This window comes from Helicoverpa zea, chromosome 20, assembly GCF_022581195.2.
Source record: "Helicoverpa zea isolate HzStark_Cry1AcR chromosome 20, ilHelZeax1.1, whole genome shotgun sequence".
Taxonomy (NCBI): Eukaryota; Metazoa; Arthropoda; class Insecta; order Lepidoptera; family Noctuidae; genus Helicoverpa; species Helicoverpa zea.
Window position 1 is genome coordinate 1466268 of NC_061471.1, and position 15934 is coordinate 1482201.

At 38.2% G+C, this 15934-nt stretch overlaps 1 protein-coding gene and 1 long non-coding RNA gene across 3 annotated transcripts in view; one reads left to right on the forward strand and one right to left on the reverse strand.

Moving 5' to 3' along the window:
* The window catches only part of LOC124640436 (tubulin polyglutamylase TTLL5), a 31717-nt gene that overhangs the window by 2378 nt on the left and 13405 nt on the right, over positions 1-15934 (forward strand). Inside the window, exons 3-9 of the mRNA XM_047178214.1 lie at positions 11275-11888; positions 12090-12229; positions 12502-12719; positions 13647-13860; positions 14098-14354; positions 14749-14948; positions 15365-15437. Of these exons, the coding sequence (XP_047034170.1) occupies positions 11275-11888; positions 12090-12229; positions 12502-12719; positions 13647-13860; positions 14098-14354; positions 14749-14948; positions 15365-15437 (1716 nt within the window). The remainder of the gene's footprint in view (positions 1-11274; positions 11889-12089; positions 12230-12501; positions 12720-13646; positions 13861-14097; positions 14355-14748; positions 14949-15364; positions 15438-15934) is intronic.
* On the reverse strand, positions 4506-6505 carry LOC124640437. 2 transcript variants are annotated; one of them, XR_006985551.1, is made up of 4 exons: positions 6291-6505; positions 5665-5721; positions 5007-5360; positions 4506-4849 (listed from the first exon to the last, which is right to left on the reverse strand). It is a non-coding gene; the product is annotated as an uncharacterized LOC124640437 (long non-coding RNA). The 2 variants fall into 2 exon arrangements; XR_006985550.1 differs by lacking the exon at positions 6291-6505 and having other exon boundaries at positions 5665-6012.

Here is a 15934-nt window from a genome sequence, read left to right on the forward strand (position 1 = left end):
GTACCAGTGCTTTACAAGAAGCGACTGCCTATCTGACCTCCTCAACCCAGTTACCCGGGCAACCCGATACCCCTTGGTTAGACTGGTGTCAGACTTACTGGCTTCTGACTACCCGTTACGACTGCCAAGGATGTGCAATGACAGCCGTACATACCTACCTATGTTCCGGGAAATGTTTACCGACCGGGAACCCTCATCACGGAGGGTCATGCTGGTCATGTGACAGACTTATGTGCTAGGACCGTTAACTTAGTGCTTTCGACACATTAAAAACGAATGTGATAGTGTTATGTTAGCTGAAGGACAACCAGCTACTTCGTCGTGCTCGATTGTGCCAAGAGTGTGAAGGTGACAGCTTTGAACAGTACCTCCGGGTAACTAAACTAGGTAATTTATTTATTTGTACATTTTGTAAATACGTAGTCAGCTTAATCAATTTTATTAGTGTAAATAAGTTGATTTCTTAACCACGCCAATAATACCTACGAGCCGAAAGAATCACCTCGTGCCTACACTTAACTAACACATCTTTCACCAATTTAATCGAAAAGTAAAAACAAAATTACTACGAAATCTTTACGCTGAATGTTAAAGCAAACCGAAAATGTTATCAATCAGCTGTTAACAGGTCAGTGAACTTTCCTTTAGCGCACTAGTATTACGTCATTAATAAGATTTCCGTGTTCCAAGGTCCTAAGACCGTTAAGAAGGAAGCAAAATTTCTAATTATTAACCAATTTAATTCAAAAATAAAAACTAAATCACTGCGAAAACTTTATGCTGAAAGATAAAGCAAAACGAACATTTTATCAATCAGCTGTTAACATGTTAGTGAACTTTCTTTCGCGCACTAGTATTGCTTATTACTGTAGTTAATAAGATATCTGTGTTAAATTTATGCTCAAAAATTAGTAAGTAAAGTAAAACGAAGTTAATGACAATAATGAAGGTGATTTTCGAAACTTTAGGTAAAATGATTGCTATCGCGTATCACTCGGTCTCGCTCGCTCGCGCGCTCGCGCTGTCATGTCGTAGATAAGACACTCACACATCGACACTCACGCACACACGTAGACATTAGTTTTCTCTGTCTACGCACACATAGCTGCCATCACGCACACACTGTGGCCGCGGGGCAATTCTGTTATGATTTGTGTTTAACCGTGGGCTAAATTCTGAAATACCATGAAATTACAACATCAAAAAAAGCAGCGCATATTAGCTTTTTCCCACCTACCGTAATTCAAATCGATTATTTACGTATTTAATTTTAACCTCCTTGACTATGGCACGGATGCAGATCAACAGCTTGTATAATTATCCCGATACAGGCCGTAGTTCCCACAGGACGCGGGTAAACAGCTATAAGCTATAAAATAGAAATACTGCAGCCCCAACTAAATATACCGTAAACTACATTTTTCAATTTTCTTGTAAAACCAATTGAAACTTTTTTAATAGCATCCCTTTTAACGCAATTTCGACTTAACTAACTCCAAGTACCCCTTAAGTGGTTTGTTTCTTCACGCTAACCCTGTGCCTGGTACAAATAGACGGCTTTCTTACCCCATCATGGTGTAACAAAGAACAAACCACTGGTTGTCACGGCAATGTCTATTATACAGCCTAAAGGCTGCTACCAAAGAGTTACCGTAATTTTTGCTGTTAGATTTCATGCTCGATAAAAAATACGGTACATCGGTCGTTTGGTTTCTAAGCGTTTATTAACACTTGAATATATTCGTTTTTCGTCGCGGATTTGAAGCGTAGCTGATTGAATCCGAGTTAGGTTACGGATATGAAAATCGCGACTTTTTGCAGACTATCTGCTTGATTTATTCCCAAAATGGTGGCGAATTCTCACTGTAAAAAGAGGATATACCGGAGCTACGAAAAGGTGGTCTTAAGAATCTGTTTCTTTGAGGAGATATAAGATCATTGAATAAATGTTTTATCTATCTATCTATTTGTATACGCGTTTTACTACTAGAAACTTGGTCACTTTCGAGTTAAAACACTTCGGCAAATATTGATCGTCGGTCATCGGTTTCACAGACTTTACCTAACTGCGTTAACTGCCTTGCATTTCTTAGAAACACCACATGATTATATTTCAACAGAAATTATGACAGTAACAATTATTATGGTATTGATTAATTCTGGTTAGAAATCACGAAGTCCAGTTAAAAGCGATATTATGCTTTATGTTATTCAGTAACCTAGATTTTTGTTTGTTCAAGCTAATGAGGACACACGACACAATGTGTACTTCGCTAATACTAATTCATACAAAATGCTCGTCCCACGACTCGTACGTGTCAAGGTTTGGGCGCTTTCTGCCTTAAATCATGGTCAGAACCGGCGTTTTTAACCAATTTCTACTACACTACTTATCAGATCGTTTTTCGATCAGTAATTGTTTCTTTTAATAGCCTTTACTGTAGGTACTGTACCACTGCTGGGCAAAAGCTTCTCCCACAAGCTTCTATTCGAAGTAGTATTGTCTGGCATCTTTTTTGGGATTACCAAAACTGTCCAATCACGTTTTTATAATCACTGCAATGGTTAATAAAGCAAATCCTTCCCCTAATAGGCACCTGTATAAAGGAACCAAAAAATAATAATTTATCGATCACAAACCCCCAACAATGGTAAAAATCTGTCTTGCGTGACGTTGAGTGCGATACCTTGTTTGTTTTTCAATAAATTCCCATTTTTTTTCCATTTACATTTTTAGGGTATGCGTTCCCCAAAGAGACATGCATCAAAAATATCTTAAAAATGTCCTATTTATTTGTTCCCTAATACTAAAGCATTATAAGTTGTAGGATTTAGTCGACGAAGACGGTTTTTGTGACCGTAATTTGCAGCATTGCTTTTTGGCAACTCACTCCATCCGCTTGCGGTTTTAAATTGTGCTTAATAACAATTTACTCGTAGCTACTTCACTTCAAATGCTTACTGAGTACCAGCAGAACTGTGCAAATTGCTCTGGGGATTATTGAAGCAATTGGGGGAAGTAGACAACCAATAGGTCAAAAGGCAACAGACAAAATACGCGCGAAAAACATTACCCTTCATGGCTGTCTTGCAAAAACTAGGCCATTTCCTCATCAGCCAAAATCAATATGTAATTCAGTAAAATTATTCTGAAATTAATTATGATGCAAAAATGGAAGCATATTCTGCGACCCAATTTTTATAATGATCCTCCGTTCTAAAGGATTGGCCATATTTGATGTAACATTTTTATGGAACGTGCACACGGAAGTTAGAAGCAAAATATTTTCGTCAATGTATGGAACTTTGGAAAATGAAGCGGTTTTACTGGGACGTTATTGTAATGGAATGGTTTTTATAAATTGTGGATCTGCGTGATCTAAAAGCATTTTGGTTTCCAATCCGGCAAACTATAAACTAGGTCTCTCAGGTAACAGCCAATACTCTTTAAGTACATGGCCAAAATATATCACGATTCTTTGCAATATGCTTTTTTTTACTCGTCCGTGCAATACCCATATGGAATTGCCTGTTTCACTAGGTTAGTAGGATGGAGGTTTTTCTAAGAAATCATTCGATCATAGTAAAAAGTCTATTTTCAACCGACCTCGTGTTTGGGCTTATTTTATTAGTGTTGACAAGATCTTTACACCGAAATGAGTAATGACTGCCACTGCAAGGTCCGAGATGCAGATGCAGTACAGTTTAGGGAACTCCTTAATGGTTGATAGCAGCTACATAATGTTTGGGTTTATTTTATTCGTGGTGACAAGAACTTTAAGCTGAGATGGGTTATGACTGCCACAGCAAGGTCAGTGATGCAGGTGCAGTACAGTTTAGGGAACTCCTTAATGGTTGATAGCAGCTACATAATGTTTGGGTTTATTTTATTCGTGGTGACAAGAACTTTAAGCTGAGATGGGTTATGACTGCCACAGCAAGGTCAGTGATGCAGGTGCAGTACAGTTTAGGGAACTCCTTAATGGTCGATAGCAGCTACATAGTGTTTGGGCGTATTTTATTCGTATTGATGTACACTTTAAGCTGAGATGGGTAATATTGCAGATTCGACAGTGAAGACGAAAAACAGTTTAAGGATATTCTAAATGGAAATGTTTACCGACGTTTAAGTATTGGAAGGAAGATTTCTGAACCTCGTTATTTCTGCCAACGCCCTGCCGTCGTGTGGTCGATTAAGTAACTTGTTCGCATCCAAATCTGACAAAACTATACCTTCTATACTTCTGACACGACTTAGCGCAAAATACCTCGTATTTGGGCCTATATTCTTTGTATTGATAAGAACTTTCCACTTATATGGATAGTGACAACTATTCGTATCACTAAAAAGCTGTAAATAAAAAACTTTTTTACAAAAAAATTAAACCGACTTCCAAAAACACTAAAAAGTAAAAAAAAAAAATTTTAGGTGCATCGGCCTAGAAGTCGGTGGCAAAATTAACTTAGTAACATCCATTAGACACCGACTTCTAGGCCGATGCACCTAAAATTATTTTTTTTTTTTGCTTTTTAGTGTTTTTGGAAGTCGGTTTAATTTTGATGTTTGAAAAATAAGTATTTGACTAGGTACATTGTCTATCAAATGGACGGTAAAAAGTGAATTAAATTGAAAATACACAATGAAGCGTCTTTCAAGTTTTCAAATAAGTTTATAAAGCAAGTATTACCTACTTGCTAATAACTACTTACGTACCTAAGTATTGCTTGGAAATTGTCCGTTAGCCAGTTATGATTGTCAATACCACATGAGTGAGTCAATACTGCGAATGGACTTTTAACAGGTATTGACAACTCGACTCGTATAGGTAGTGAACAGGAAACTTGGAAACTGTAAAAAGTAGGCTTTTGTAAGAAAGGTTGTAAAGAAATTTTATGAAAAACACAGCGCAAATTAACCATAGCGATCAATCCATCTTCCGAGCGTAAGGTTATTGCAATGGCCTTTTAACATTTCTTTTATGTATTACTTTATCAGGAATACTTACTTTACTCAGGCGTACCAAATCCATAAAGTTGAAACTTATTCCAAAAAAGTTTATTTTTATTAAGTTTGCAAAATTTTGGCACGAGTCCAAATGCTCGTAATTTTGCGGACAGCCTGAATGGGTATTAAGCGGAAATTAAAATAACATACAAAGCTGGCCCGCCCTTTATATCCATTTTTACCAGCCTTCAATATACACAACAATAAAGGTTTCTTTATGTTTACAAGGTCAAAACATAATGCCTATTTTCCCAAGGGTTAGGTAGAGGTGAACCTTCCATTAGCACTTCCACATTTTATCCTCTGGGTAACCTTATTCCCACAACCGGGAACGAAACCAGACTACACGATGTTTCTGAAAAAAGTAAACAAAAAAATTGCAAACGGGGTTTTTTTTCTCCACTAAAATAAAGTTACCAAGTGTTAGATAATCATCAAAATATACAGCTAACTTATATGAAAAGATGACGCCAGAATACCTGAAACTAAGCTACAAAAAAATACGAAACCGCAAAAAATACACCAATTTAGCGTTAATTTCTGAGAAGTTAATTTTGCTTACAAACCTCGGCTACTGCATCTACTACTACTACTACTACTACTACGTACTAGCTTCCGACAGCCGATCCACCCGCATCAATCCCTTGGTAATTACTTACTCTTCGCACCCGGATAAAAAGAAATGTAGCATCCATTGATAAGATTCCTATCTGACACTGAAACAATTTCTTCAATTTATCCTGTAGTCCTTTCAATAAGCGCGTTCAAGAAAACAAATTCTTCAGCATTATAATCTCTACTAATATTTTAAGCTGAAAAGTTTGTTTGTTTGTTTGCTTGAACGCGCTAATCTTAGGAACCACTATACATAGAACGAGTGTATTATTAGACAGACGCAGTCGCGTTGCTAGGGCGTTGCGCATATCTTCCAGTTTAGACGGAAGGAAGTTGTGAAGGACACGTTAGGGTAGGTTGATGGATGCATTTTCAGCCGTATTGTACGTTTTATTTTCTTTCTTTCTGCAGTACAGTAGTTTTGTCGCTTTCAGTGATAGTTCAGTGAGGTTACAAGGTCCCATATTGCATCTTATCACGTCAATCAATCTATGCTATTAATTAAAAGTTATGTGTGACTGTCTGAACTACGTGTTCATCCAATTTTGTAGAGTTTGAAAATATTTTAAGATACACCGCCGACAAATTGTGGCGATACAAATGCATCGTTTCAGGACCACGGCTACATCTTATAAATCACTATAGCAATTATAGCTTAGCCACAGATTACCTTAATAGATGACATATATCTTTCCGAAATTCCTCACAATCTGCTAACTTTGCAGAATTTGCAACCTTATCAAAAAAGTTAATCCGCAAAGCACTCTTGTCTCTGTCAAGCGATTTTCGTTCACCCGATCGCCAGTCAACGTGCGCCGTTCGCCCATGACGGACGTTACGCATTGTCCTCCGCGGTCATTGTTTATTTACTTCGCGTATATTTAGGACGCTGACTCAATATTAGCCATGGTTTTTGTGTGAGTATTTGTATCGGTTTTATTGTGTTTACAGATTGGCTCAATTATTTTTTTATGGGAGAAATACGTAAGTGTTTTGTCGCGTACTTCTTTTGTGGTGTTTGCGGTTTAAATGTAAAGTGTGCAAAAAACTATCAAGTAACCGAGATCTGCAAAGTCTATAAAAATAATTAAAAACACAAAATAACATTGAAAAAATTGGCGTTATAGTGAAACTTGATTGTTTAAAGATAACTTAAACAATAGGTATTCTTCTAGTTTATTCACATTGGTCTAAATTTTTTATCATGTTCTTAATTCACAGACTTAGTTGTCATACAGTTGTTAATAAAATATATTTTTGCAATAACATTACAAAATATTGCTTTGCCATTTTGGACCGTGGCCAAGAATTTCGTCTTCAATTTGTAACAACTTGACAAAATAATTGGGCTCCATCTGCGGAATACTGTGCCTGCAATTTCTTTAATTAACTTTGTTTACAATATTTATTCATCCTTAACTGTGTGTTACTTTTGCTAAAAACAATTTTAGCAGCTTAAAGTTTTCTATGCAAATACAAAAAATATGTAAGACATCGCGAAATCAATGGCCAAGATGTTTATCGTCTTTCAAGACTTCTAAGTTCTAATACTTAAACTCCCCCTCTCTAAGATACACCGGTCTTTTCACCAAAAATCCCTAACAATCTCATGACCCAATTAATGAATACAAAGTACAGACCACTAGTACAAGAAACATGCACGTTTAATCAGACATCGGTGCACTATCCAATCTGCATCAGACTTACCACGATATATTAGGCCGGTGATTCATTCACGAGCGAAGCGGGTACCTCGCATCATTGTATGACTCGTTAAATCGTTTTGGGTCTTACTTGCTTTGGCATTTCCGTTACGATTCGATTTGTAATTTTAGTTTATGTTGTGGTATATTAAATAGGGTTTGTTGGTGTGTTAGTGGGCTTTTCCTTGACTGATTAATCATACAATATATATCACATCGGTAACACCTCATCAACGGTCTATTCAAAGTCTTGAATGGCATCAGTTCCCGTCACAATAGAAAAACTATTGTTTGTCGGAAAATTGACATTCAATGAATTAACTGTTTATGTCCTACGAACATGAGAACCTCTAAAATACCTTCCGATAATATTATTCACTCGTTGTTTATCTTCTCATATGAATCACCTTACCTAGTAATATAGTAGCGTAGCAGACGAAAAAACTGGCAATAAGGAGTCATAAAAAATCTGTACACTTATAAAATTGCTTACATAATTCTCAACACCTAGCTAAAACTGGTGTGCAATTATTTCTAGTAACTAATTATGCCTATCACGTAATCCGCACCCTAAAGCAAGGGTGTCTCCCTCGACATGTGGCCATAAAACCGGCGATCGATACGCGAGCTCGTTGCTACGGAAACTCTCGTTTGGGTTCAACCCTTAGGTGTCTGCCGTCACGGTATGGACACGATTTTATTGATTATAGGACCATTTTCCGGGTTGTAGTGCACTTTTTTATAGTGGGCTGGTAACTATGTGCGCTATTGAACATAAACTAGAAGGCATTTTGAAAGTTTGCTACTTAAAAGTAAACAGCTGATTTAAAAAATATGGCAGATCTCTTTTGGGAAAGTTGGAATTTAAGGAAAGTTTTGAGATGCAAGTGTGCGCAGTTATAAAAGTTCCTACACAAATTGCATTTTTGCATTTGTACAATGTCTTACATGAGAATTCCAGAATATAACAAAAGATATACATTTTCAAAGTGCTCCTACGAAGAGTTATGCATTTGGTTTTGTTTATGCAATATGCCCAAAAATTGAATGCTTACCTACGCGTGGAATTTTGACATTACCCCCCAAAATATTTCGGTGACATCTTGTACCATTCGTACAGAAATTGAAACGGGAACAGATTCATGATTTTATGAAGTTTGACAGTTTCCTTATAAGTTTGCGTGTTACAATCCAGATTTATTTTGTTTACTTTTCGCGACAACCCGGGTCACAGGCATATCTGTGTACTATAGAGGTACCTTGAATGGTATCATAAACCTGAAGAGTTTGACTATTTATTTAGTTGAACTCTGAACATCAAGTATGGCACATTTTTCAAGAAAGGTTGCTCCTTATCCATGTAGGCGAAGTAGTTTCCCCGGGTTGTGGGTGAAACCGTGGGTCATCTAGTCACCTACCTACGCATCGCCATGATTTTCGAAAATAATGTTGTGACAGGTTTGAAAACAATGTCGCAACTAGACAGTTGGCGCCCAAATGGGACAGACAAATGTTTGCATAGAAGTGTATTAATTATGTAAATTAATTGTGGTTAGTCTGGCACTTATGGAGTTGAGGAAAAGTGATTTTATTAACTTTTGACAGCTTGATGACAACAGAGCCTAAAAACTTCATTTCTGTATATTTTTAGGGTTCCGTACCCAAAGGGTAAAATTATACTATTGTTTTCGCTCCTCTGTCAGTCCGTCCGTCCGCCCGTCTGTTATCAGGCTGTATCTCATGAACCGTGATAGTTAGAGAGTTGAAATTTTCACAGATGATGTATTTCTGTTGCCTCTATAACAACATATACTGAAAACTAGAATAAAGTAAATATTTTGGGGGGCTCCCATACAACAAACGTGATTTTTTTGCTCATTTTTGCTCTGGTACGGAACCCTTCGTGCGCGAGTCCGACTCGCACTTGGCCGATTTTTTTTATTTGTCAGTCGTATAGTTAGAGGGCCGTAGTCAAATAAAAAACTTTATTGAGTGACAGTACCTACCTATTACCTGTCTCTTAAAGGTTAACGTACCGGGTAACTTTTTTATTACTCTTTCCTCTCGTGTTACGAAAAAGGAGTCTAATGCGTCTCTAGAATTCATAATTAGATTTTCTTATTATTTATCGGCAAGTCTGAAGTTTCTTCAACTTGAGCTAATTTAAGTGATTATTTGCTTTTCGTCCTGGTAACTTCTTACTTATAAATAATTTTATTATTTAAGTGGACTGTTATTTTTTATTGATTCGTAATGCAGACTTACCTTATTCTGTGAGCCTTGGTCTGAATGCTTTCGCTGTTAAAACTATATGAGAAATTCATAATTGGATATTATATCTAGATAGCTTTAAACTTAAGCTCATATAGAATTTATATATGGATATATAAAGCATATGTAAAGCAAGGTCGGAACGGCCGTGAAAACCGTGTACAAAAATCAATGAATTCGTAATAAATGACACGTAAGCGATATTCATAAATAATGAACATAACTATCCCTACTAATATTATAAATGCGAAAGTAACTCTTTCTGTCTGTTACGCTTTCACGTCTAAACCACTGAACTGATTTTAATAAAATTTGGTATGTTCTCTTCAAAAGTCTGGGATAGTTTTTATCCCAGACTTTTGAAGAGTTCTCTTGGAAAAGCGATGTAATCGAATTTGACGCGGGCGAAGCCGCGGGCGGTAGCTAGTTTTCTATAAAAATCGATCAACAAGACTGAAACTATTTTTAGATATTTTCCAACTAGCACGTGTAAATACGTGACCTTACTGTGAACGATAACACATTTTTTATTATTCATAAAAAAAGGTTCGCAAAAAAAGGAAACGTGTGGGTAATTTTTCCTTCGTGTTTTCTTTTCTGGAATGTAACGTAATTTTTTTTCTGTATTTTATGTAGGTTGCCTTTTTTTAGGGCTGCAGAAATAACTCGGCTTGGTGTATTTAGTCCATATAACTAGGTACTTATTTATTTTCTTGTTTCTGTAATAACTATATAGTGTCGTAAAACTAGCCGATGCTAGGACAATGTTTAACGTAAATAGGTAAACATATAGCGGTAAATAGATGACAAACTTAACTAATTACAAAAAGTCGGGACATAAACGTGATTTATTATAGAGATGCGATAACTGAAATATTGCTTCTCATGCCTTCTAAATAAAATAAACAAAAAACAGAAAAAAAAAAAAAACATCTAACAAATCTCACACTGTAAAAATGAAAAGTAAAATAAAAAAATCGTGTACATAATGTGTTTTGTACAAGTAGGTATAAAGTAACTACGTAATAGTCAGCAACAAACTAATTCAATAGGTACAACAAACCGACCGACCGGCCTTCACCATATAAGGTGACACAATCGTCTCATTGATCAACCATACTGACCACATGTTGGCATGGTGTAGCTTACTGCAACGCTCGTAGAATAGATTTTCCAGATGTTAATTTATCATTAGAACCAGTTTCGGCAAAACCTGGTTTTTCTGTCCGCTTTGGTGTAGTTATAAACCATATGGACAATTTCTCTGATTGTCGAAGCCCAGCTTTCTATGTACCTACAATTCGAAAATTACGAAACATTTTGTTGCCTTTCAAAACAATATCCAAGCGCTATTGGTACCTACGGTACCATGGTCTTATTTTCCTCGGTATATGGCAATGTTGGAAATTAGGCTCAATCTGATGCATGTATGTTAGCCTGTTCAAGCGCTCCCAATTTATTTGCTACAAATAAAGTTGTTATTAGTATCATGCTGTGCTGCCGAAGTTAAACCATGACATAAGCATAGAGCCTGTAAAATTGCATGGCAAACCTGACTGGCTTAAATTTTATGACTATGACTTTTTTCCCGCTTAAACGTATAGAACATGAAACACCTAAATCATTACTAATAGATCTCGTTAATAGTTTTTTTCTTTACACTTTTATTTCCGTTTCCAGTCCACATGTATCGTCAGACACGTCGAATCCGTCTACATCAGGCCTTAACACAACAGACAAGCACAACGAAGACATAATGCGAAAAAATGAAGATGAAGCCCCAGTCAAAGAAAACGAGGGCTCCGTTTCAGACTGGATATCGGGAGGACCTCTCGGCTCTAAAGGAGCCGTACTGGTGTTCAGATCATGCGTCCTAGCATCCAGGACGCCCTCCATGGAGTCCGAAACAAAAACAATCGGGAACAACACTGGGACTACCATACTACTGAACAAAGCGAAGAACATGGCAAAAAGATTGGTCGCTGAGCCGCACTCCTTCTCAATGAGACCGAAGACCATAATGCACGACGTGATGGAGACGTTCGGGAGTAGCACCAAGTACACTGGCCAAGCGTACGTGGTCCGGCACGTGAGTGATCAGAACTTGCCCGAGACGGTGTGTATGGACGAACAGGGCCACGAGGAACGGGATCCGATGGCGCACAAGCGGGACATAGAGGACGTGCTCAATGATCTGAGCAAGATAACCCTAAAGAAACACTTGAATATAGAGAATACGACTGCTAATATCAAGCCTCCTGAAGAACCACCACCTCATGCTCACGCTGGCAAAGGTTAGGAACCTTCTTATAATTTTATAATAAATTAACATCATGATGATTACTCAATTATTCTGCACGGTTTTATTCGTTGAAGCCTTCACCATTTTTTCAACAACGTTTTATACTGATGATGCGAAAAAAATCCCATTACAACGTCAGAAGGGTTGTTTTGCATTGAATTCTTTGACGTTACCAAAACTTTTTACCCTGCAGATGGGAAGGATGACAAAAAAGGGAAGAAAAATAAGGGTAAGCACAAGCGCAAGGCACCAGTGTCGCAGCGTGCGAACTCCCCTTCCCTGGATAGCGACGACTCCGAACACTTGCTCATCAAGGAGGTCGAGAGTATCAAGGTAATAATGCTTTGCTTAAGAGTGTTCGCGTATGTGTATGTAAATTAGTCCATGGTCCTCTGAGCTATATATGAGTCTACGAAGTAGTCAATAGTTACGTAAATCATAGCCTAGGTCACTCCCCCTTTTTGACCATACCTCAATTCCTACCTCTTGAGAGACCTATTTGGAAGACTTGAAATCTTAGGGATTTTATTACATTTATGAGCTTACACATAACCCTTCTTTACGTCAAGCAGTCAGGTAAAAAGTATTCTATTTTCGATAACCAGGTCCTGGAAAGCAGCCACATGCCAGCGCGTCTCCTAAAAATAACCTACAAACTAGTGAACACGGAGACCAAACTCCTCCACCGGTTGCTCCAAGCCCACGGGCTCCAGGAATCGGCTCCAGAATCCAAGGACTGCAACCTTCTGTGGTCAGGACTCCACCCCAAGCCTGATGTTCTGAGGTCCCTGTCGCCGTACCAGCGAGTGAATCACTTCCCAAGGTAAGGATTTGGGTATGAAAAGGTGGATTACTGTCAGTATTGTTGAATTTGGAATTGTTTATGTATTGATGCAGTGTTTTGTGTCGTCACACGGTCCATTTTCTGTCATATGTCAGAAAAAGTAGAGTGTACAATAAGATAAGGTTTATTATGACAGCAGAATCATACAAGCAGAAGGAAGTCCACATTAGGTCGAATAGAGTTTTTGGTTAGGATTCGATACAACGGCTCATTCTCCTAGTTACACCATGTTTTGTTAGAAACAAAGTCATCAATAGTCAGGCTTTTGGTTAAAATACTTGAAGAATCCATAGTTTCCTGGGGTCGTACGGTCCATAATTCAAGAATATTGACAGTAGTTCACCGGATCTGGTCCGAGTGCTGCTGAACGCCCACGGCCTCACCGAAGTGGACTGCGAGTCCCCAACGTGGGCGCTCACGTGGTCAGCGCCCATGATCCCCTTCGACGTCCTACAGTCCCTCAGTCAATACCAGAAAGTCAATCATTTCCCAAGGTAAACTCCTCAAAACGTTACAAACCCTTATTCCCGAATGGCATTCCCAAAACTAGGACATACGATTAGTTTGTAAACATTTTTAACAAATACTCCAAATAATCTGCATCGCTATAATTCACACCGCTTGGCCAAAGGTACAGGAATCTGGTTTGCAAAGTTTTCATTAGGGTTGCGCTCTGGCCATCTGGCGTTTATTTATTTGAACTATATATTTTGCCTTAAATAACTCCCTACATCCAGGAAGTTATTAAACGACCAATAGAAATTTTCTGCTCGAGGATACTACTGAGAAGACTAAAATGTTGAATAACGATATTCCAATGGTTGTTTACCAATTTGTCCGCTGCGCTTTGGTGGTAAGAGGCTTACAATAGGTTTGCTGACCATCCATTACTCCGTCCTCTTCCAGGTCCTACGAGCTAACCCGCAAAGACAAGCTCTTCAAGAACATAGAGAAGATGCAGTACTTCCGAGGGTTGAAGCAGTTCGACTTCATCCCCACCACATTCCTCATGCCGGCTGAATACAAGGAGTTGTGCTCCACACATTATAGGACTAAGGGTCCTTGGATTGTGAAGCCAGCGGCTTCGAGTCGCGGGCGAGGGATTTATATTGTTAATTCTGTAAGTAATTTAATGTTAATACTCTGCTGTTAGTATGAGTAGGTTGAGCTATAAAATTGTTAAATGGTTTTTCTTATATAAAATACATCATTTCATTTGATTGTCTTGAAACTCAATCAAATATATTTCTATACTGGGACATTGACCATGCGTAATGAATATGTAGGTATAAACTTAAATAAAATGTAAGAAAAAAGACGATCAGAAGATAACATGTTCTTATTCTATTTTTTTCAGCCCGAACAAATCCCCAAAGGCGAGAACGTAGTAGTAGCAAAATACATAGACAAGCCCCTCCTAATAGGGGGTCATAAATGCGACCTCCGACTCTACGTGTGCATGACATCCATCGACCCCCTACTCATATACTTGTATGAGGAAGGCCTCGTACGCTTCGCTACTGTCAAATATGATAAGACGAACAAGAATCTGTGGAATCCTTGCATGCATCTGTGTAATTACAGCATCAATAAGTACCATACGGATTATATCAAGTGAGTGCCATTGTACCTTTGTGCTATTGATATAGTTCTCTACACTTAACTAATGTTTACTTGTCTAATTCTCATATTTTCTTTACACGTGTTTCGAAAAGCATGATAAACTATAGGTCCCGTTTGTCATTTGAACATCTTTGGTAGTTAGATAGGTCGTTGTGGGTATACAGAAGCCAGAAAATCTGCCAACCAGTCTTAGCAATGGGTATTGGGTTGCCCGGGTAACTGGGTTGAGGAGGTCAGATAGGCAGTCGCTCCTTGTAAAACACTGGTACTCCGGTTAGATTGGAAGCTGACATAGTTGCGAAAAGGCTAGGCAGATGATGATTATATGTTTCCTTCACACCTTCCTAACTACATAGAATGAAATTCAGAATATTTTGTCTTTCAGATGTGACGACCCAAACGCCGGTAACATAGGCCACAAATGGACATTATCTGCGCTACTCCGTCATTTGCGCAAACAGGGACGCAATACCACTGCGCTAATGGCGGCCATTGAAGACCTCGTGGTTAAGTCCATACTGTCCTCTGCGCAAACCATCACGGCGGCTGCTAGAGTATTCGTGCCCAACTTCTTTAATTGTTTTGGTGAGTTTTAATCTAGTTTGTTGCATATGAGGCCTTAGAAGACCTCGTGGTTAAGTCCATACTGTCCTCTGCGCAAACCATCACAGCGACTGCTAGAGTGTTTGTGCCCAACTTCTTTAATTGTTTCGGTGAGTTTTTATTAAATTAAATAAGTCATTTTTACTCCTTAAATATGTTGTGTATGGGGCCTAAGAGACCTCGTGGTTAAGTCATTGCGGCTGCTAGTCTTCGTGCCCAACTTCTTTAATTGTTTTGATGAGTTCTACTCTAATGATTTATATGTATATGAGGCCTCATGCTAACCATTGAGGCCTCGTACCTTTACCCTCTCTACTACACGTACCTCGTAATTTTTTCGGTCAATTTATAAGGACTTCATGGTCGGTTATTTTTTGAACTTGCTGTTCTTGTTTCAGAATTGTTCGGCTATGACATCCTGATCGACGATATGCTGAAACCGTGGCTGCTTGAAATCAATCTGTCTCCAAGGTATGATACTACCAAAGTCAGATCTACTGCAGCCGTAGTGTGTGCATGCCCCTAATTTACTTGTGATGTTACACTTCTTTTCGAATCTACTGAGAATTGGAGATTGAAAAATTGAAGACCCGTCTATAAAATGAGGAATACGTGCTCCCTTGTGAACTCTCTTTTGAGCTCCCTCAACTAGCCTCATGTACTCATTCATTTTCTTCTTTGTGTAACACTTTTGGTTTTTAACTACCTCCCTGTACCTACTCTTTAAATTAAGGGAGGTACATAATAAAGTATATAAGAAAGACAAATAAAAACAAACAGGTACAAAGTATAAACAAAACCTTTGTGGTCGGTCCGGGCCTCTGCAAATGGTTATCTCACTTAAAAAATGCGATTGTTGACCCGACAATCTAGATTCGAAATTGTCCTCCATAGCGAATGGCTTTGTCCAAGGACGAAGGAAATATCTTTTTTTAAAGGGGTAGATCCCCGAAAAATATGGAGATATT